Below are 24404 nucleotides of genomic sequence, written 5' to 3'. Positions count from 1 at the left end.
GTCTCAATAGTTGGAGGAGGTTTAAACAGAACAACCTCTTTTTGTTTACCAATTTTTTTATCTTCTGCAGTTGGTTCTAAATTATTAACTGCATTTTCTATTCTTGTAGCTTGCTTTCCTATTGTTTGGAGGAAAACATTTGTATAACTATTTTGTTCAATAATATGTGGTATTCCTTCAAGCTTGGCCATATTATGGTCAGCTTCTTTAGGTCCTATTTTAAAGGGTGAGGCTTTAACTTCAATTTTCTCCCCGAACTTGTAAGCTAGTCTCAAGGGGATGAATAAACTCAATTGTCTCTCCTTTCGTGGTTTAAAAAGTCTGAAAAGATTTTTCAACCGTATTTATTTCAAATTTTGGAATTTTTATTCCATAGTCTTAAGGTATGTATTTTAACCATTTAAAGAATTTGAAATTTGCCTTATATTTTATCATTAACCTGTTAAATTTTAAATGGAAGGCATCCCAAAGAGGTTCTTTAAACTCTTTGAAGAACCATTCGCTTATTTTTCTATTTTCTTCAGAGAAGAAATCCTTTTTGATCCATTCTTTATCAATTTTGAATTCTTCTTCCTTCTGTACCACACATATATCAAAACCAAATTCAACAACCAGTCTACAGAGTAGACACTCCAGAATCTTTTGAATTAGGATACCTATATATCAAAACCAAGTTCAACAACCATTCTATATATATGGGTTTTGTTAACCTACATTACTTGGAGGTGTAAACCCTTAAAGTGCTCAATATTTTTTGACACTAAAATACCCTTGAATTGTAATATATATATATATATATATATATATATATATATATATATATATATATCAATGATCTAATGCAACAGTTGTATCATAATATAATGAAACCACCATGCTTGTGGTATTTGTATGGCTCAAAATTTTGCACTCACACTCTCTTCATCTCAATAATCATTCCCAAAAAAGAAAAAAGTTCAATTTGAACTTTAGATATAGTCAAAATGAGTCCCCTCTAACAATGAATCTAGACTATTCATTTGGTGAATTTCAAGATTTTAACTTTTACAAACTCAATCATTTTTTTCTTCTCTCTCTCTCTCTCCAACACTCAAATTTGAAACAAGGAAGAAGCTCACTCCCATCCACATGGGCACCACCTGCACTGCCTTTTAGCCTTTCCATGCGAGCCTGGAGACCCGACAATGCCTTCTCATCCAGAGGAAGAACATTTGTTGGCATCATCATAACTTCCACATTGCCACCCCCACCCCATCTATATTCCCAGCAGTTGTACTTGCCTAAATGCTCTCTCTCTCTCTCTCTCTCTCTCTCTCTCTCTCCAACTCTCAATATTGAAACAAGGAAGAAGCTCACTCCGATCCACATGGGCTCCACTTGCACTGCTTTTGAGCCTTTCCATGCGAGCCTGGAGACCCCACAATGCCTTCTCATCCAGAGGAAGAACATTTGTTGGCATCATCACAACTTCCACATTGCCACCCCCACCCCCGTCTATATTCCTAGAAGATGCAGTTGCCTGCATGCTCTTCATTCTCTCTCGGATAGCATCCAATGTCCCACTAGTGCATGCAGTTGTCCACCAATTCAAAAGCGAGAGGGAAGCCCAATCTAAAAGCACAACAAATTACATAGTTTTCAATCTCCCGGAAGGGGAGGGACGTGTCATGATCCCTTTACCTGCAAATGCATATTTCTCATCATGGTCCACTTTCGGAACAGGACGCTGCTTACTCAATTCAGATAATCTGTTCATCGGCCTTTTTTATGAGACATCACGACTGAACATGGTAGCGGCATCATCAACTTCAACAACCAAAGAGTTGGTTGTAAGTTCAGGAGGCTTCATCACATTGTCCTGCTGCTACAGGGGACATAGGTGCAAGAATTGGTGAGGAGAGATTTATGGCAACAGGATGAGTCGACATTGGCACGCTCTAAGGTGTCCTTCCAACTGCTGTATTTCTCTTCCATTTGCATGGCATTCCATTGCAATCATAACAATACAAGTAGTTCATAAGCCAACACTTTGTTTATTATAATAGGCATTACACAAAAACAAATGGGAAAGGTTTCTATGTCTCCTCTACAGCGTAGAAGTTCTATCCTCCCCTTACCATCCAGCAGTCCAATTGTGATCAAGAAAACCACTCACCATTAGATCTTAGATCTGATGTCTCAAAGTATTTTATTTTTAGTTTTTTTTATACAAATTATATGAATATGTAATTTGGTATGTGCTATCTTCTCATTGGGACGCACCTATAAAAAATATTAAAAATAATTTTTCGATAAAATATAATGACCAAAATACCCCTTGAAACTTTCAAAGGTATTTTGGTCATTTTATTTTATTGAAAATATTTTTTTTTATAAATTTCGCTAGTGCGAGTTTAATAGAAGAATTGACGTCTAAAATTTGGTGTCAAAATAGTTTATAGAAAAAAATTAAAAATAAAATAGTGTAGAGACGTAACATTGTGATTGAGGCAATCCTAACCCTCCATTCAAAATAGACGGTTGGATAAGGGGGAGGATAGAACTTCTATGATGTAGGAGAAGTATAGAAAGCTTGCCCAAAACAAATTATTTAGATGGGTACCAACCAACCTATGCTAATCCATCTATTATATGTCCGAAATGCCTCACTCATTCTGTAGTTGCGAAAATATATGAACCTGAAAGACCCAATGTTAAATGTCAATACTCAATAATATCCCTGCCTCCCTGCCCACTGAAATTGTCCCCAAACCTTTGTTCTACTGGACCAATACCTTGTTTGCACGGCAGAGAGCAAGGGGGTACCAATTCTTAAAGGTTTGTCCTGTGCAATTTAAACTAACCTTAAGCCACCTTCCCCCACCCCCGTATGCATAGAGAAGAAACAAAGTTCCATTACAGAAGACAAAAGCCCTCATCTGATAAATACATTTATTCTTCTTTTTGTTCCTCTTGAATCAGTCACTAAGGCCATGATGCAAGTACAAAATGATATACCTTGGGGTATAACTGTGTGATCCGTTAAAGCTCATACAAACCAATGGTGCATTTTGCTTGTCACTGATTTTCTTGAAGACCGCAGCAAGCTCTTCTTGTACTCATGAAAAGAACAAAAAGATGCTGGATAAAGAATGTAGGAAACAAATGACTTTTATTTCCAGTATAAGTTCCAAAGTTGAAATGGCACCTTCAATTGTGCATATGCCGAATGTGTAGGGGTGATGGTCCATTGTAAACAGAGTCACCCTAGTGTGTTTGGCCAATAGGCTCTGATGGTGTCAGCATTCTAGCAGCTGTAAGAGTCTGTACAAAGAAAAGAAAATCGGCAGAAAGATCCTGAATTCACATCATAATATTATAGCCGAAGAGGCAAGATATGGATGGTGGCGGCAATAAAGTTCATTAATATATGCAAAATCTTTACCTGGAGATTAAGGTCGATATATGCCAGTATAATTGGCTGACGCTCCAAGTCTATAGGAACCATGGAGAGGTGACCCTTTATTGCAGTTTCCCGAAGCTTAACAAGCTCATGTCGAACAGTTTTAACCATACGCAGTGGCTTGTCATCAGCCCCAGCTCTGACAATTATCAATTGGTCAGGTTCAATGTCCTAATTAATAATGTAAGAAGTGGAAAACTATTGGCCTGATAATAAGCCTTTTTCGTATTTCCTCCATTCCTAGTTCTTGTAAATATTGATGTATAATTTGAAGAATACGATCAAGATCCACCTCAAATATTGTACTGTGGAGAACCTGAAGAAACTAATATTACGTTAGCAGTGTGCACAAACATACCAAGGGACAAAGTGTAATAATTATGTTGGCATCCGATTACGTTTGTCAATTTTATGAGACATTTGACAAGAAGATCACAGAACTTTGGACTCCGGGTTGAAAATGTCTCACCAGATACAAGCAATGGCCATTTTGAGGGATCTAAAGGCCGCAAGAGATTGATCAGCATGACTAAGGATAAAGTGCGTTCAGCATTATCCTGAAATAATGTAAGAAACTAATCAGGATAAGGACAATGAAAACGCAAGCAATCGACTTCAAGAAAAACTTACCAGAATCTTTAGCATCAAAACATTTAAAGCCTTCAAAAGTTGGCTTCCATCATCCATTAAAGGAACTCTTTCATCCAAAAGCCATACAAGAAGCTCAGTAATAAGGATGTTGAGGATACTTTCCATTACAGCGTGAGCTAGCCTTTTAATTTGAAATGTCTGCACAAATCATATGGTTTACTGAATTTTCTTCCCAAAGCAACACAATATCAGGCCAGCATAATCACATAAAAGTGGTACAAATAAACATGCCAGCATAAGGGTGTTTAGGACATATTTACATGACCTTGAAGATGCGCTAGCAAGACTGAAGTAAAAAGTCTTGGGTACCTATCAAAAGTAGTCAAATAAGCTTACAAGGAAAACTAACTCCAACTGAACATATCCTGGAATATGACGATAAACCTTTGTTGCGAGGCATGAAACAAGTCTATCCACATCCTTGACTAGATCCTTCATCATGATACTTTCTGACTCGTTTGTGGCTTGTGTAAGCTCATGACAGATGACTTTACACCTTCAACTACCTGCAACAAAGCATATAACTATGTAGTCCAGAAAGTCCAGAAAAGTGCAAAAACAAGAGGAAAAACTATGGCCAGATGTAACTCCAACTTGGCAATGCTCACATTCAATGTTCATGGATTTCTTTTGAGACACACTCCTTTTGTGGAAAGGGAACACCTATAATTTTCATTTAGCACCCATTAGCCCTGCACAGGAAGTGCACCTTCCTCAGGAGTAGTACATTTGACCAACCATAAAGGCAAACAAAATATATACATCATCCGTCGCTTCAACATATTGAACAATGAATTAGGCCTGCTATGTGTTTTGAAGTAATCCTCATTAAATAATTGCATTGAGAAGTTAGAAATGGCAAAATTCCAATAATAAGATATATTTTGTTAAAAATAATAGCTACTCTAAAACAAGCTACAGTCTTAATGTTTCCAAAATATAAGATACCTTCCCCTAAATCCTATGAATAACCTAGAATGACAAAATGGAAGTATCGGCATTTTTCAAGTTTGTAGATTATGTGAGTACTCATTGCTTTCCAATCATAATAATCATATAATATGCCAAGTTATTCTATTAATCATTAATCATAAGATAGCATAAAGTCAAGATGGTTGCCCTTAAACAAAATGAAATCTTAATATATTTAAATCATGCATAAACGTATGAAGAAGTCATACCTTGCAATGTGTCAACCCTTTCATCATCGATCCATGTTGTCCTTTCACCCATTTGTCTCTAATTATGAATGTACTCATGGCCCAATTCATCCTAATGTACCTTTAGTCTTGTTTGGGAATACCCCCAAACACTTTTCAAGTGTACCCCAGAACTTGATCAAATATAGGATATCTTGTGATCAAGATTCAGTGGGGCTTTACCCATTATTCTCACTGACCTATTACATTTCATGATGTCTCAAAAGACTTATCAATCAATGTGCCTCAATGGAATTGCACCAAAGTGTAAGATACATTGATCTAGCTTACTCTAGGATGTCATATACAGTTTTCCGGTTTCTCAAGTTGAGGGCAATTCCTAGATTATGTAGCAGAAACTACAGGTTGACATATCTCTGATAAAATAACTATAACTTTCAAAATATATGGAATTTTATCATGAGACCTGGTTTTTTGAAAGCTAAACTCATTAAATATATTAAGATTTCATTTGTTTAAGTATATTATGATTTTATTTTTTGAAAGCTAGACTCATTAAGTGGTAAGAGGTGAAGTGATCTTAGACATTGGTGCTCATCTATTGCACATGAGGGGCCATGATCCTAGCCACTCATCCCCATTCAACTACCTAGATCAATGGATAAGATTTGACACCATTATCACTCTTGTCCCGTTAAAAAATTTCACTTAAGTCCATTGTAGAGATTCCATAAAAAACTTTAGGTTTTAATAAAATCACTAGAGTACTATATGTACAAGGGCATGTCATTTGTAATAATTAGAAAAACCCATGTGTGAAAACACAATATCACACGACACATCCAATGGAATTTAAACAACCAATATTCTTCACATGGCAATGGAATTTCAACAACCAATTCACATGGCATAAACTTATGGGACAAAGCCACATAAGAATCCACACATGCCAAAATATCCCATATGGATAACGTTTTTAATTCAAATTATTTCAAAAAATATCCTTGGCATCACACATGCTAAAGCGGGTCACATGTGAGAGATATAAGCATGTGAAAATTTTAATTAAATACTTTACAAAATCAACTCAATTATCGTAATACCCCATAAAGGTTTACTCTATCAAAATGTAATCACTCATTACCTCATGTACTCGTGATATATGAATCTGGGGCCTAGTGCGCCTAGCACCCAGATTCAATCTCTCTCTCTATTACTCCCACGAAGAGAACGATTATTGGCTTTAACGCGTTGAAAGGCCATAGAGCGAACACTATGAACATTTGAAAATCTTAAAAATTGTTGGTCTAGATAATGCATTACAAGATGCATTATTTCCAAGACTTAAAATAGATTTTTTTTTTTTTTTCTTAGGTCCATGTATCTCAAGGTTGAGATGATTGAATTTGAGGGTTTTTTTTGCATCGAAATACTACTTCTAGTGAAGTTTTAAGGTGTGCATTAGTTTGATTATTTAAGGCCTCAATCTTATATAAATGCTTTCCAAACTAGAATCAAAACAACATACTACAAACTACAATCCAAGCACTATCAACACAAATATACGTGGTTTACCCAAAATCTGGCTCCATTCACATGCAACCGGCAAGGAAACTATATAATTAAAATTCCATCGATCTGCCAAAACTAGAAATTACGAGTACAAACGTGCAAAATAGGGCTCAATTGTAGCTAAGATTTTCCAAAAAACCCTAATCTCTACCTCACAAGATCTCTCTCTAACAGGCTCTTCAATTTTTGCTATTATTTCTTTCTACAATGAGCTTTGAGCCGATGTATAAGTAATATTTTTGTAATGAAAACAGCCCTCGGTAATGAGGGGATTTTCCATGACCGTCCCAAAAAACAAACGTACCAGTATCAAAAAAGAAGGGAGACGGCTGAGAGGAAATTTTTCGAGGTAATTCCCTCTCTCTCTCTCTCTCTCTCTCTCTCTCTCTCTCTCCACAACCACTTTTCATCAGCACTCGCCAAATTCTTATCCTACCTATGCCCTCTTCCCATTTTTGCAATACAACCCAACCCAAGGAATTCTTCCATTCTATCTTCCCTCTCTAAATCCTCCATTGAAACTCAAAACTACTATGACACCAATGATGATGCATGGGCTTCGACCCCCAGCAAAGAAATGCTTTTGTTTAAACCCCTTTCTCTCTCGACGTTCACTTTTCACAGACATTCAACAGTCTCTCTCTCTTCATACCTGGTCCCTTAATCCCAATGTTCACACCGATAAAATAGACCTAAATTAATACAAGATGACCCCTCCTCTCACTCGCTGGCCTCTAAAACTCTCATCCAAGAGGCTCATAAACATGATGAGTCAACAACAAAATGTGGACCTAGCCTTACAATTCTTCGACTATGCTGGGAAATATTACCCCAATTTCTCGCATAATGCTGACTCTTATCACACAATCATTGAGAAATTAGCCAAGCCTAGGGATCTCAATTCCATGGAAATTATTCTAAAAGGGTTGAAGGATTTGAGATTCAATGCAGTGAAAAAACATTCATAGTTATCATTTCGAACTATGGCTTTGCAAACAAGCCCAAAATGGCCCTTCGATCCTTTTTCAGGATGAATGAGTTTGGGATATACAAGTCAGTTAGGTCTTTTAACTCTCTTTTGAATGCAATGATTCAGATCAAAAGGTTTGATTTAGATCACACAGTGTATAAGAACTGCAGGAAATTTGGGATATTTCCTAATGTTTTTATCCACAAGATCTTAATCAAGGCTTTGTGTCAACTGAGTGACTTGGAATTGGCTTTTAAGGTTTTGAAGGAGATGCCAAGCCAGGATTTTGTTCCAAATCCTGTAACTTACACTACAATATTGAGTGGCTTTAGTGCTCGTGGTAATTTGATCCAAGCAAAAATGATTTTTGATGAGATTATAAGCAATGGTTGGGTCCCTGACCCTGTTACTTACATAGTTATGATTGATGGGTTCTGTAGGAAAGGGAGATTGATGGAGGATGTTAAACTCATGGATGATATAGAGAAAATTGGGGTTCTTCCAAATGATATCACTTATGGTGAGGTCATTGAATCTTATTGTAAAGAGGGGCGATCAGGCGAGGCTTTAAGCCTTTGTAATGAAATGCTCGAGAAGAAATTTATACCATGCCCAACCTTGTGTTGCAAAATTGTTGACCTTCTATGTCAAGAAGGCAACGTTGATGAGGCTTGTGCGGTATAGAAGAAGCTCTTGAAGAGGAATTACACCCCAGATAATGCTATATATAGTACACTCATATATAGACTTTGTAAGGGTGGGAAACTTAAAGAGGTGAGGAACCTTTTTGATAAGTTTGAGAAAGGGTTTTTGCCAAGTATTTTCATGGCAACTGAAATAGGGCCTATAGGAATCTTGTGTAGCATGCAGTTTGGCTTAGTACATGCTTCCATTATCTCTCTCCTCTCCCCCCCCTTGCATTCTTTAAGGTTTCTCTCTCTCTCTTTGATTTTGAATAATGATAAGCACGTTGGATTGTTATCTCTCCATCTCTTCGCAATGCAGTCAAGTCTCTGAAAAGTTTTCCAAAACTCATTGAAGTTACAAATTTTATTGTATTAGTCCATGAAACTCTTTAAAGTTACAAATGTTATTTGAAAGTACTAGGAAAAGTTCTTTAATTTGTAACTTTTAATCTTCATGTAATTTTAGTTTGTAGAATCTTGTATTACAAATCTAAGAACTTCAACAACTAAAATTTTTGCCCAAAGGATTTTTTTTATTAAATCCATTCAATAAAAACTACGGATGTGACTGAAAAATGTTGTTTGGGTGGTTTAATACCCCCAAACCCTTTCCCCCATTTTCAAAGGTCAAAATGACCTTATTGTCCCTGCCTAAGGGGTACAGTTTTGAAAAAATGGTGAACAGATTATGCGGCATGATGTAGTTGATGCGGGATGCGGCTTTGATACGGCGAGAAAATGTGATGCACTACGTGGGTCATAGCTCCTGATGCGACCGCATTTTAAAATAACAAACATGCAAATTTAAAACGATGCAATTATGTTTTACAGTGAAGTGTTAATACCTGAATAAAAGGAATCCCATATTGCATCTAATTTCCTTATAGGAAAATCTTTTATAGAAATTAATACCAATGAGCAAACACCCATCTCTGAGCACATCCAAAACATCAGTGGGGTGCTGAAAATAAGAACCTTCCACATGGCTTCCAGAAGTCCATGTGAAGAAACACTGATACTACACAAGGTTTAATATTTAAACAGGAAAGAACATATTTCATGACTCCATATACAAAAGCACCATAAATCCATTCTTTGAAGTCAGATAAGGAAAAAATATCACATGAAAATAATACAAACTGAACTAAAAGACACTCTATTGCTCAAGACAATGTATAAAATTACTTTTGGAAAGAATATATACAAAATAAACATTATAACAGAAACCAAAAAATTTGATACACAACATTGCTTAAGAACTTGACAAAAATCAATTATTTCCATTGACTGAGAGCTCACTAATCACCTTCAATGATCAGCTGAATCAGAAGAACCAATAGGCTTTAGAGATTTAGTATATATGCGACATCCAGTTTCACCTCATTGATATAGCATCAAAATTCAAACCCGTGATAGTTATAAGTGCATTTGTGTCAATGGAGAATTGCAGCCTTATATGGGCAAATAAGTGTAAGAGCATCTCAATTGTAGGCAAACAATTAAGAAGCACACTCCAAAATTCTTCCAAGTGAACATTTCCACCTTTCTCTTTCACTGATAACTTTGTCCACAAACTAACCCCATGAATCCAAATCAAGAAGAAAACCACGACTAGTCATTGCCACAAGTAACTTCATAATCCGATCCCTTGACCAATGAAACTCATCCATTAAAATGGCATAACCCATCCTTCTTTGGAGGAAGATAGCCATTAAAACTCTTTTGACTTGTTTGGCTCAGCTGGAAAAAATGTAAAGGTGGTTCATGTTTTTTGTGAAGGAAATAAAGTATGCTTTTGCTTTATATATTAAGTTGTACCCTTCGAAGTGCAATTGTGTAAGATTTTCCATTAAATAAAAATTTTAGGTAGGGTACTCCTTACCCACTGATTTTAGTAAAAAACAAAACATAAATGTTATGTGGTAGACTCTCTAACAGCTTATACTCACGTCAACTCTAGATGAGTGTGGTAGACATTCCTTTATACTGATGATTCCTAATAATGACTTTTCCCTAGGGTTGTCTCCAATTGGAGTTATCTAATAATACTCATAGTGTATCCTCTGAGTTTACATATCTACGATAAATGGTCACCTACGAGGAGAAACACTATAGCAAGTGTTTCATCGTCCTCACATCGCTAAATTGTTTTTCCTCATAAATCTAAATTTGTGTGTTTGATATAAATGCATACAGTTTTTTGGGCAGATGTGCCTAAAACCTGCGTGTGACCATATATCTTTGAAGTTAAACGAATGCATGCATACATACATACTTATCTATCTATACAGGAAGAAACTAATATCTACTTTTTCTCTTTTATACAAAGTAACATTTTAAAAAAAAGCCCCATCATGGGTTACATCCCATTATACCAATCACAAAAAAGGAACAAAAAAGAACACTTGAAAAATTTGCAATCCACATAATGGTCCTTGGCTATACATACAATAGATATTTCAGTTCAATGATTTCAATAAAATTATCTAGCATGGAAAAAAATAAAAAGAGAAAAAAACAATTCAAGAATACAATCTATTTAGGAAATACAAGGTTTAATATTAAAACAAGAAATATCATATTTCATGACTCAATATACAAAAGCACCATTAAGTCCATTCTTTGAAGTTAGATAAGAAAAACTATTACATAAAAAGAATACAATTTGAACTAAACTATGTTCTATTACTTGAGACAGTGCGTAAAGTTGATTCTAGAAAGAATACGAAAACAATCTAAACATGATAACAGAATTGACCAAAACATTTGATACATAACATTACTTGAGAACTTGACAAAAAAATTTATTTTCATCAACTAAGAGCTCACTAGTCACCTTGAAGAACCAGCAGGCTTCAAAGATTTAGAACGTATGCGACATCCAGTTTAACCTCTAGATATACCTTCAAAATTCAAACCCATAAGAGCTATAAGTGCATTTGTATCAATGGAGAATTGCAGCCTCATATGGGCAAAGAAGTGTAAGAGCATCTCTATTGTAGGCCAAACACCTAAGCAGCACACTCCAAAATTCTTCCAAGTAAACATTTCCACCCTTCCTTGTCACAGATAACTTTGTCCCGAAACAAACCCCGACTAGTCGTTGCCACAAGTAATTTCATAACATCATCCCTTGACCTATGAAATCCATCCATTAAAATGGAGAAGTGGACTTATTTGCTTCACACCTTTTTTCTAGCATTTCCCCCAAAACCCTAAAACCTTCACTTCCCCTTCCAGTGATAGAAAACCCTTTGATCAATATATTGTAAGTGAAAACATTAGGAGCGCACCCTTTCTCAAGCTTATTATCCCATAATCTCCCTACCTCTTGCAACTCCCCTTTCTCACACATTGCTGATATAAGTGTATTATATGTCAAAATACTTGGCAAAAACCCTTTCTCAAACTCATTGAAAAGCTTCCTCGCCTCTCTATATTTCTCACCCTTACAAAGCCAATATATGAGTGTACTATATATAGCATTATCTACGGTGCAATTCCTCTTCAAGAGCTTCTTCCATAACACACAAGCCTCATCAACCTTGCCTTCATGACATAGAAGGTCAACAATTTTGGTAAAAATAACAGCTACTCTAAGGCAAGCTCCAATCTTTAAATACACATTTCCCCTAAATCCTATGGATAGCATAACCTAGAATGACAAAATGGTAGTATTGACATATTTGAAGTTTATAGATTATGTGAGTAGTCCTTGCTTTTTAATCATAATAAAAATTTAACATGCCAAAAGTTATTCTATTAATCATTAATCCTAAGACAACATGAAGTTAAGATGATTGCTCTTAAACAAATGAAATCTTAATATACTTAAATCATGCACAAAGGTAGGAAAAAGTCATACCTTGCAGTCTTTTAGTGACCGACTCACAGTCATACCCTTTCATCATCGATCCATGTTGTCCTTTCTCCATTTTGTCTCTAATTATGAACATACTCATGGCCCAATCTATCCTAATGAACCTTTAGTCTTGTTTGGGAATACCTCCGAACATTTTTCTAGTGTATCCCAGAACTTGATCAAATATAGGATCTCGGGTATCAAGCTAAGTGATCAAGGTTTAGAGGAGCTTTACCCATTATTCCCACTGACCTAATGCATTCCATGATGTCTGAAAAGACATATCAATCCATGTGCCTCAATGGAATCGCACTAAAGTGTAATATACCTTTATCTAGCCTACTCTAGGATGTCATATACACAGTTTTCTGGTTTTTCAAGTTGAACATCATTTGATTCTTGGGTCATAACTTCAAAAATACATATCATTTGCTTATGATGGATTTTCATACTTAGAGTAGATTTAAAATGAATCAAGAAACATTAGGGCAAAGCACAAAAACATTTAATCAAATGGGTCATAAGTATCCTGTCATTCAGAGGGCAATTTCTAGATTATGTAGCATAAAATATAGGTTGACATACCTCTAACAAAATAACCATAACTTTCAAAATATAGAAAATTTTATCATGAGACTTGGTTTTTTTGAAAGCTAGACTCATTAAGTATATTAAGATTTCAGTTGTTTAAGTACATTAAGATTTCATTTTTTGAAATCTAGACTCATTAAGTGGTAAGTTGTGAAGCGATCTTAGCCATTGGTGCTCCTCATCTATTGCACATGAGAGGCCATGATCCTAGTCACATATCCCCATTAGACCACCTAGATCAATGGATGAGATTTGACATCATTATCACCCTTGTCCCATAAAAAAATTTCACTTCAGTCCATTGTAGAGATTCCAATGGAATTCCAACCACCAATATTCTTCACATGGCAATGGAATTTCAACAACCAACATCATTCACATGGCATAAATATATGGGACAAAGCCACACGAGAAATCCACATGCAAAAATATCCTATATGGATAAGGTTTTTAATTCAAATTATTTCTCAAAAATCCTTCGCATCACACATGCCAAAGGGGGTCACATGTGAGAGATATACGCATGTGACAAATTTCATAAAATCAACTCAATTAGACTAATACCCCATAGAGGTTTACTCTTTCAAAAGGCCATATAGTCAACACTATGAACATTTGAAAATATTAAAAATTGATGGTCTAGACAATGCATTACAAGATGCACTACTTCCAAGACTTACTAGATTCTTTCTTTGAGTCGATGTATCTCAAGGTCAAGATTATTGGATTTGAGGGTTTTTTTGGCATCGAAACACCACTTCTAGTGAAGTTTTAATGAGTGCGTTAGTTTGATTATGTAAGGCCTCAATCTTATAGATATTGTTCCAACCTAGAATCAGAACAACATACTACAAAGTACAATCCAAGTACTATCAACACAAATATATGTGGTTCACCCAAAATCATGCTCCATTCACATGCAACCGGCAAGCAAACGATATTTTTAAAATTCCATGGATCTGCCAACAAAAGAAATTACCAGTATAATCGCACAAAATAGGGCTCAATTGTAGCTAGGATTTTTGCTCAAAATCCCCAATTTCTACCTCACAATATCTCTCTCTCTCTCACACAAGCACTTCAATCTCTTATATTCTTTCTTTCTACAACGAGCTTTGAGCCAATATTTCTTATAAGAAAAACAGCCCACAGCATTGACGGGATTTCCCATGACCGTCCTAAAAAACAAACATACCAGTACCAGAAAAGAAGGGTGACGGATGAGAGGAAATCTTTCGAGGTAACTCCCTCTCTCTCCACAACCACTTTTCATAAGCACTCGTCAAATTCTTATCCTACCTACGCACTCTTCCCATTTATGCAATGCAAACCAACCCAAAAAATTCTTCCATTCTATCTTCCCTCTCAAAATCCTCCATTGAAACCCAAAACTACTATGACATCAATGATGATGCACGGGCTTCGACGCCCATCAAAGAAATGCTTCTGTTTAAACCCCTTTCTCTCTCGATGTTCACTCTTCATAAACATTCAACAGTCTCTCTCTTCATACCTAGTCCCTTGATCCCAATGCTTATCCTGATAAAATAGACCTAAACAAACACAGGGTGACCCCTCCACTCACTCGCTAGCCTCTACAACTCTCACTCAAGAGACTCATAAACATGATCAATCAACAAAAAAATGTGGACCAAGCCTTACAATTCTTCTACTATGCTGGGAAATAACACCCCAATTTCTCGCATAATTCTGACACTTATCACACAATCATTGAGAAATTAGCCAGGGGTAGGGATTTCAATTCCACGGAAATTATACTAAACGGGTTGAACGATTCGAGAAATCAGTGCAGTGAAAAAAAAAATCATCGTTGTTATTCGAAACTACGGCTTTGCAAACAAGCCCAAAATGGCCCTTCAATTCTTTTTCATGATGAGTGAGATTGGGATAAACAAGTCAGTTAAATCTTTTAATACTCTTTTGAATGCAATGATTCACACCAACAGGTTTGATTTGGTTCACACATTGTATAAGAATTGCCAGAAATTTGAGATATTTCCTAATGTTTTTACCTACAATATTTTAATCAGGACTATCAGTCAAACGAATGATGTGGAATCAACTTTTAGGGTTTTGGAGGAGATGCCAAGCCAGGGTTTTGTTCCAAATCTTGTAACTTACACTCTAATTTTAAGTGGATTTGTGCTCGTGGTCATTTGATCAGATCAAAAAGGATTTTTGATGAGATCATAATCCAAGGTTGGGTCCCTGACCGAGTTACTTACACAGTTATGATTGATCGGTTCTATAAAAAAGGGAGATTGATGAGGCTATTAAACTCATGAAGGATATGGAGGAAAATGGGGTTCTTCCAAATTATGTCACTTATGGTGTGGACATTGAATCTTGCTATAAAGAGGGGCGATGTCACCTATGTTGCAAAATTGTTGAACTTCTATGTCAAGAAGGCAAGGTCGATGTAGCTTGTGTGCTATGGAAGAAGCTCTTGAAGAGGAATTTCACCCCGGATAATGCTATATATAGTATGCTCATATCTTGGCTTTGTAAGGGCGGGAAATTTAAAGAGGCGAGGAAGCTTTTCGATGAGTTTGAGAAAGGGTTTTTGCTTAGTTTTTTGACAAATAATACACTTATATCAACAATGCGTGAAGAATGGGGAGTTGCAAGAGGCAAAGCGATTATGGGACGATATGCCTGAGAGAGGGTGTGTTGATAGTATTTTCACTTATAGTATGTTGATCAAAGGGTTTTCTATCACTGGAACCATAAGTGAAGGTTTTAGGGTTTTGGAGGAAATGCTAGAAAAAAGGTGTGGAGCAAGTAAGTCCACTTATGCCATTTTAATGGATGGATTTCATGGGTCAAAGGATGATATTATGAAATTACTTGTGACAACGACTAGTCGGGGTTTTCTTCTTGATTTGGATTTATGGGGTGTTTGTGGACGAAGTTATCTGTGGCAAGGAAGGGTGGAAATGTTCACTTTGAAGAATTTTTGAGTGTGCTGCTTAGGTGTTTGGCCTACAATAGAGATGCTCTTACACTTCTTTGCCCATATGAGGCTTCAATTCTCCATTAACACAACTGCTCTTCTAACTATCATATGTACTAGATCTCTGAAGCCTGCTGGTTCTTCCGATTTAGTTGATCATTAAAGGGGACTAGTGAGGTCTCAGTTGATGAAAATAAATTTTTTTGTCAAGCTTTCAAACAATGTTTTGGTCAATTGTGTTGTCATGCTTAGTTTGTTTTAGTATTCTTTCAAGAAGTAACTTTATGCATTGCCTCAAGCAATAGAACATAGTTTATAAAGAATGGACTTATGGTGCTTTTGTATATTGAGTCTTGAAATATGATATTTCCTATTTGACTATTAAACCTCGGGTACTGGGTCGAGGTAAAACACAAGAGCCTCCATCACTGATGGTGAAGACTAAGTAGGGTCAGCCACATGAGCAACTTAGGCTTCTACTCTAACTCTACCGCTGGTGCTATTTCCTCCGCCTCCACAAGCTGCGAATTCTTTGTAGTAACGCGGGATTCCATTGCTTATTAAGGCTGCTTAGGGCTCATTCGACTTGGTCTTCATGCTACCACTGACCAGGTAACCAACCACTCCTTCCCTTACTTATGTGAACCTTGCTTTTTTGCTTGTCCTTGCTTCTCCTCTCCTTCGTACCTTGCAAATATTATACGAAAAAGCTGTGCTAGTAAAAGAGTGAGAGGCATAAGCAAAACGTAGTGAAGGTATAGAGGTTGCCCTAATGTAAGTGAGCGAAGCGCAAGCGTCTTTCTTCGCTCAGGTAGAAGGAACAAAGCGACATAGAAGGCACAAAGCGTAGGAAGGGAGGAGTTAGGGTGTTGATGCCCTAAACTAACATTAAGTGAGCGAAGTGAAGCTATAGTGGAAGCAGTCAATCTTTCCCTTAGCTCTATCGAGCTAAGAGACTTCTACACCTTAGATCAACTTTTCTTTGGCTTAGCTTGGTCAGTGTAAGCCAATACTTACAGCTTTCTTGTCTTTGCCTCTTGAGCTCTACACCTGTTCTTGTCTTTCCATAGCTTAGTCAGCTAAGCCACTTCTACACTTTTCTTGTCTTTGCCTTTTGTTTCTACACATGTTCTTGTCTTTTCGAGCTTAGTCAGCTAAGCCACTTCGCTCCTTAGCCTAAAGGCATAAGCTACCTAGTAACCTCTTCTTCTCCACTCTGTCTTAACCTCCTATTTTACTATAAACCAGCAGCTCCACTAGTCAGTGAAAGGCGTAAACAAAGCAAAGAATGTGTCTTGCCCTAACGTAAGTGAGCGAAGGGCAAAGCTGGAAACCGTTGAAGCTAAGCAACAACGTAACGAGCGTCAAAGCCCTCTAGCGAGTAAAAGCACTCGTAAGCGTACCAAGCAAAGCCAAAGCAAAAAAGAACTCCTAAGTATACCAAGCAAGATTATAAACTTTCTATCATAGCTTAAAAAGCTAAGGTCTAGAAGTAGTTGTAGCTTCGTACCTTGCTTCTCCTTCTACTTGTTCGCGATCTTCTACTTTCAATTCTGTTATCATGCTTTGTTTGTTTTAGTATTTTTTCTATAAGTAACTTTATGCACTGTTTCAAGCAATAGAACATAGTTTAGTTCAATTTGTATTGTTTTTATGTAATAGTTTTTCTTATCTAACTTCAAAGAATGGACTTATGGTGCTTTTGTATATTGACTCATGAACTATGATATTTCCAGTTTGACTATTAAACCTTGTAGTTCCTATATAGATTGTGTTTTGGAATTTTTTTTTCTATTTTTATGTTTATCCATGCTAGAAAATTTTATTGAAATCTTTGGACTAAAATATCTACTGTATATCTAGCCAATGCCCATCATGTGGAAGCAAATCTTTCAAGTATTCTTTCTAGTCCCTTTTCTGTGATTGGTACAATGGAATGTATCCCATGATGGGACATTTTTTTTAAAACGTTACTTTGCATGAAAGAAGAAAAGGAGATTAGTTTCTTCCTTTATAGATAGATAAGTATGTATATATGCATGCATTTGTTTAATTCCAAAGATATATGGTCACACATAGGTTTTAGGCACACCTACCCAAAAAAATATATGCATGCATATCAAACACACAAATCTAGATTTTTGGGAAAAAACAATTTAGCAATGTGAGGAGGGTGAAACAGTTGCTATATGTAAAATAGCAAGTGTTGCTCCACCTAGGTGACTATTTGTCCTGGATATGTAAAACAGGAGGATACAATATGAGTGTTATTAGATAACCCCAATTGTGGAACACCCTAAGGAAAAGCCATTAATTGTTAGGAACCAGCAATAAGAAGAAATGCCTACCACCTCATCTAGAGTTGAGGTAAGTATAAGTTGTTAGAGAGTCTACCGCATAAGATTTATGTTTTACTTTTTACTAAAATCAGTAGGTGAGGAGTCTCCTACCCAAAATTTTTATTTAATGGAAAATATTATACAATGACATTTCAAAAGGTACAATATAATATATAAACCAAAAGCACACTTTATTTCCTTCCCCAAAAACATGAACCACCTTTTCATTTTTTTCCATCTAAACCGCACAAGTCAAAAGAGTTTTAATAGCCATTCTCCTCCAAAGAAGTGATGGATTATGCCATTTTAATGGATAAGTTTCATGGGTCAAGAGATCAAATTATGAAGTTACTTGTAGCAATGACTAGTCGTGGTTTTCTTCTTGATTTGGATTCATAGGGTTACTTTGTGGACAAAGTTATCAGTGATAGAGAAAGGGGGAAATATTCACTTGGAAGAATTTTGGAGTGTGCTGATTAGTTGTTTGGCCTACAATTGAGATGCTCTTACACTTCTTTACCCATAAGAGGCTGTAATTCTCCATTGACACAAATGCACTTATAACTATCACAGGTTTGAATCTTGAAGCTACATCAATGAGGTGAAAGTGGATGTCGCATACATACTAAATCTCTAAAGCCTGTTGGTTCTTCTGATTCGGCTGATCATTGAAGGTGATTAGTGAGATCTCAGTCAATGGAAATAATAGATTTTTTTCAAGTTCTCAAGCAATATTGTGTATCAAATTTTTTGGTCAATTCTGTTATCATTTTTATTTTGAATGAGTATTCTTTCCAGAGATAACTTTATGCATTGTCTTGAGCAATAGAACGTCTTTTAGTTCAATTTGTATTATTCATGTAATAGATTTTATTATCTGATACTCAAAGAATAGATTTATGGTGCTTTTGTATATTTAGTCATGAAATATGTTCTTTCCTGTTTGAATATTAAACCTTGTAGTATCAGTGTTTCTTCACATGGACTCTTGGATCATTGTCAACACCCCACTGATTTTGTGGATGTGCTCGGAGATGGGTATTTGCTCAATGGTATTAATTTCTATAAAAAAAATTCCTAGAAGGAAACTACATGCAATATGGGATTCCTTTTATGCATGTATTAACACTTCACTGTAAAACATAACTGCAACCCATGTCTGGTACAGTGTTTTAAAATCCGGCTGCATCAAGCTCTATGTGCCACCCAGTGCATCACACTTTCCTGCATATACAGTTTTGAGATACGCCCACATCAGATCCGCCTCTCGCAACATCAGGCCACATAATTTCTCCACCATTTTTTAAAAAATTGTAACCCTTACACAGGGGCAAGAAGGTCATTTTGTCTTTTGAAAATGGGGGGAAAGGGTTTGGCGAGGTACTAAACCACCCAAACAACATTTTTCAGCCACATCCATTGCTTTTATTGGAACGATTGAATCAAAAAAAAATTTTAGCCAGAAATTTTTTTTGTTGAAGTTCTTCGATTTGTAATACAAGACAATACAAACTAAAAATCCATGAATATTAAAAGTTACAAATCAAAGAATTTTTCCTAGTACTTTTCAATTAAAATTTGTAACTTTAAAATTTTTTTGAACTAATACAATAAAATTTGTAACTTTAATGAGTATTGGAAAACTTTTCAGAGACGTGGCTCTACTGCAAAGAGATGGAGAGGTAACAATCCAACCCGCTTATCATTATTCAAAATCAGAGAGAGAAAGAGAGAGAGAGAGAGAGAGAGAGAGAGAGAGAGAGAGAGAAAACCTTAAAGAATGCAAAAGGACCCTGGAGGGGGGGGGTGAGAGGTAAGAGAAGCATGTACTAAGCCCAACTGCATGCTACATAGGATTCCTATAGGCCCTATTTCACTTGCCATGAAAATACTTAACAAAAACCCTTATTCACACTCATCAAAAGCTTTCCTCACCTCTTTAAGTTTTCCACCCTTATAGCATACTATATATAACATTATCCGGGGTCCAATTCCTCTTCAAGACCTTCTTCCATAGCACACAAGCCTCATCAACCTTGCCTTCTTGACATAGAGGGTCAATATTTGAGCAACAAAGGGTTGGGCATGGTATAAACTTCTTCCTGAGAATTTCATTCAAAATGCTTAAAGCCTCACCTGATCGCCCCTCTTTACAATAAGATTCAATGACTACACCATACATGACATCATTTGGAAGAACCTCATTTTCGTCCACATCATCCATGAGTTTAACAGCCTCCATCAATCTCTTTTTTTACAGAACTCATCAATCATAATTGTGCTAGTAACAGGGTCAGGGACCCAAACTTTGCTTATAATCTCATCAAAAATCATTTTGCTCTGATCAAATTACCACGAGCACAAAACCCACTCAAGATTGTAGGGTAAATTATAGGGTTTTGAACAAAACTCTGGCTTGGTATCTCCTCCAAAACACTAAAAGCCGATTCCAAATCATTCATTAGAAACAAAGCCTTGATTAAAATATTGCAGGTAAAACCATTAGGAAATATCCCAAATTTCCAGCAACTCATACAATTTGTCAACCAAATCAAATCTTTTGGTCTAAATCATTGCATTGAAAAAAGTATTAAAAGACCTATATGACTTGTTTATCCCAAACTTATTCATCCAGAAAATGGATCGAAGGCCATTTTAGGCTTGTTTGCAAAGCCATAGCTTCGAAGGAAAACTATGAATGTTTTCTCCCTGCATTGAATTCTCAAATCCTTCAAACCATTTAAGATAATTTCCATGGAATTGAAATCCCTAACCATGGCTAATTTTTCAATGATTGTGTGATAAGTGTCAGAATTATACGAGAAATTGGGGTGATAGTTCCCAGCATAGTCGAAAAATTGTAAGGCTAAGTCCACATTTTGTTGTTGATTGATCATGTTTTTGAGCCTCTTGGGTGAGATTTTTAGAGGCCAACAAGTGAGAGGAAGGGTTTGCTTAAATTTATTTTATCGGGGTAAGTATTGGGATCAAGGGACCAGGTATGAAGAGAGAGAGATTGGGTCTAGCATACCTTTTTTGAGTAGCCAAATAAGCCTGTTGATGGGCTCTTTCGTTTTTCTCTTTAGCTCTATCATTCTCTTCCATCCTAAGATGTCTTCTTAAATCATCAAGGGTATGGATGGTACCATTGTGACGCAAGTTTTTCTTAAGGTCTTTCCATGAAAAAGAGAGATTTTCAATTATCTTCATGATTTGATGACACTCAGATATGGGTTCTCCATATCCAGCAAGTTAGTTAACCATAACAATCTTGTCATCAAAAAATTCCAGCACCAATTGGTTCTCTCTCATTTTATGTTGGTTATATCTTTCATAAAGTTCGTGTTTTGCCATATAATTGTCCTCAGTGTGCCTTTTCTCAATAGCCTCCCATAAGTCTTTAGCATTAGTGTAGGGTTCAAAGACATTATGCAATCTATCACTAAGGCAATTCAAAATGGCACCTTTACATGTAAAATTATCATTTTTCCATTTCAAGTATCTTTGTCTCTCTCTAAGTGTGGAGTCATCATCAGGTTCAGTTATGATTTCTTCGTCAAGTACATACAACAAACCCATAGTATGCAACAAATAAGACACTTTACTTTTTCAAAGTGAGAAATTATAGCCATCAAACTTATCAGTCAATACAGCTCTAGGATTAGCCAATTTCGATACAAATTGAAAACCCGCTTTGATACCAATTGCTGGCCCAAATACAATGGATCTTTAAGATTTTTAGAAGTAAATAGAGCTATATCAACATGCAAGATGGGTTTTGAACTCAATCAGAAATATCCACAAACATATGGCATGCTATTCTTATCAAAATACCCACAAGAAGTTGCTGTAAATTGTACAAATATCCATAAGCTTGTAATCCACTAAAGAATCTTCAACCAAAAATCAATTGCAGCTATTGATAAACTCTTCTAAGCAATCCAAAAGAAATTTCCAGCAAGCATGCACACATTAAAAATCATTCCAACGATATAAGAAAATACCCAATAACTATTTTCCTTACTCATAGAATACTTCCCAACCTTCTTGTAGTATTTTTAGATGCATAAGATAAAAAAGAAAGTTGGAACAAACTCACCAATTCCTATGAATTTGCAGGTACAATTTGATAGCCTTTTAGAGAGAGAAAGTGGCTGAAAATGAGTTTTCTTGCAAGATATAACCCAAGATAAAACACAACTTTTCTGCAAACAGTTGTTAGCAACAATATATATATATATAGAGAGAGAGAGCTCCTTCGAGATGCAACATGGTGCTTGGATTGATCTTGTAATTCTAAAGGGTTCTCACAGAGATGGGACGCACGTCCCTGCACTCAGCTCACCGGGACGCAAAAGAGAGAGAGAGATTTTAGGGAGGGAAGGAGAGCTCGTGTATGGTGCCTCAGCCTCCCAAAACCCTTTCTATAAATATAGCTACAAAATAGAGAAATTGATAGACACATGTAGAGAGAGAAATGACAAGTGCTGCCTCTTAATGGACACTTGTCCCTCTCTTCACATAAGTCTTTCTTTCTCTCTCTACACAAAATACTAACTTATCTAAAAAAATGTTTTAAGTGGGGTAGTAAAAAAAATAAATAAATCAAAATTTTTTGGGCTCTGATTTTGTAAATATTGGGAAACACAATTTTCCTAAGATATCCACGATAAATTTGAAGGTCCCAAGACATATTGCGATCCTTCTAAATTTCCGATTGAATGATTAAGGGCAGGTGGCTTGGATATGTTCATGTTGTCAAAAGAGTGAATCGGTACTGATTCTCATGTATTTGATTTGGTGAGCCACCTAATATTCCAAATGAACTTATTTGTTGCTGCCTCTGAAAATGTCCATATTTCTGCCCTTGGGAGTTGCCGCGGCGTTCAAAATCTCTCCTCTTCCATGGTTTCCTCTCGGATATTAGAGTTCCCTCTTTTGTATTTCGCATGTTCTTGCCCAAGGTGTGTGGGTTTCGATTTCTGGACATCTGATTGTAGGCTTTGAAGAGTGTCCCAATGCTCCTTTGTATTTTTAGCGCCCAAAACTTGAGGTAATTGCTTCAGGAACAAGGGTAGCACTTAGCCGTCTAATAAGTTACTGATCGGTGGTGAAACACTCATGATGTATTGGGTTAGTGACTTGCATTATCTCTTTTGTTCCCTCCTTATTATCAATCATTTGCTCAAGAAATCATGGAGATGCAAGTTCATACCCATTTAGATGTCCCACCATTTGTTAGCAATTTATGATAGCAGTAAATTGATCCTTCCAGAGAAGAAAATTTAAAGGATCTAATAATGCTTACCATATGTGGCTGCATTGAAGGAGAGAAATGTGCATTAAAGGGTGGAGTTTGATGTGAGGAAGATGAAACTCCATTAGAGATGAGAAGGGATTTAGAAGAAAATAAAAAGGGAAATGAGGTTCTATTTTAAGAATCATTTTTCAGAGTAAAGGACTTTGGCCGAATTGTTTTTCAAAAGAAAATGGTATTAGGGTTTCGAGGTGAAAGACTGATCAATAATTGGGGCAGGTCTTGACAGAGAGAGAGAGATTTGGCTTTGGCTTCAGTTTTTTGGGAGAGCACTTCATGATTTTGGGAGAGCCCTTGGTTCGGGTTTTAAGGAAAAAAGAGATTGTTGGTTAGGTTTTAGATGGAGAGAGCGAACGATCTTTGGTTCAAGATACGAAAGAAGAAACATGAAGATCTTTGCTTTTTGAGAGACGTTTTTCATTTAAGAGAAGTAATAATTAAAGAAACGAGCAATGACAGTAAATAGGGTTTTAGGGAGTGCCAAGATATTTGAAACAAATGATACCTCAAGGGAAAAAGAAATAATGCCATGAATAGATGATACCTCTCGAGGCGAGCAATCTTGATCGATCTCTTTAATACCATGTTAGAACTTAGAGAAAGAAATTTTGTGGATGGTGAGGGAACGAGTAAAGGATGACCCAAAATTAGGGTTGTTTCTGCATTACATCTTTAAATACAGTAGTACAACATATTTAGTTATTTACCATAGGTTACCATTATGTTACACAATATTACACAAATGCTATAATGAAATAGAAACAACGCATACAACTGGTCGAACAACCTTCTAGCCTCTTTCTTTCTCTCTTTCTCTCTCTCTCTATATATATATATATA

At 36.2% G+C, this 24404-nt stretch overlaps 1 protein-coding gene across 15 annotated transcripts; it reads right to left on the bottom strand.

Annotated features, from left to right (window-relative positions):
• Window positions 1-1589: 1589 nt before the first annotated feature.
• On the bottom strand, window positions 1590-24127 carry LOC18437087 (protein MOR1). 15 transcript variants are annotated; one of them, XR_002281423.2, is made up of 7 exons: window positions 4702-24098; window positions 4073-4599; window positions 3912-3999; window positions 3425-3758; window positions 2844-3303; window positions 2611-2678; window positions 1590-1967 (listed from the first exon to the last, which is right to left on the bottom strand). XR_002281423.2 is itself a non-coding variant. In XM_088862169.1 (7 exons), exons 2-6 carry the CDS (start codon window positions 4510-4512, stop codon window positions 3736-3738), a joined length of 363 nt encoding a protein of 120 aa, XP_088718295.1. In that variant the 5' UTR covers window positions 4513-4599; window positions 4702-24098; the 3' UTR covers window positions 2877-3303; window positions 3425-3735. The 15 variants fall into 15 exon arrangements, 10 of the variants coding, with proteins under 10 accessions (XP_088718295.1, XP_020524620.1, XP_088718318.1 ...); XR_002281429.2 differs by having other exon boundaries at window positions 3188-3303; XR_016052229.1 differs by lacking the exon at window positions 1590-1967 and adding an exon at window positions 24109-24127 and having other exon boundaries at window positions 2612-2678; window positions 4702-4785.
• Window positions 24128-24404: the final 277 nt, after the last annotated feature.

This window comes from Amborella trichopoda, chromosome 1 (assembly GCF_054954075.1).
Source record: "Amborella trichopoda isolate Santa Cruz 75 chromosome 1, AtrichopodaSantaCruz75HAP2 v2.0, whole genome shotgun sequence".
In the NCBI taxonomy this organism is placed as follows: Eukaryota; Viridiplantae; Streptophyta; class Magnoliopsida; order Amborellales; family Amborellaceae; genus Amborella; species Amborella trichopoda.
This window is presented reverse-complemented; position numbering and strand designations above follow the sequence as displayed.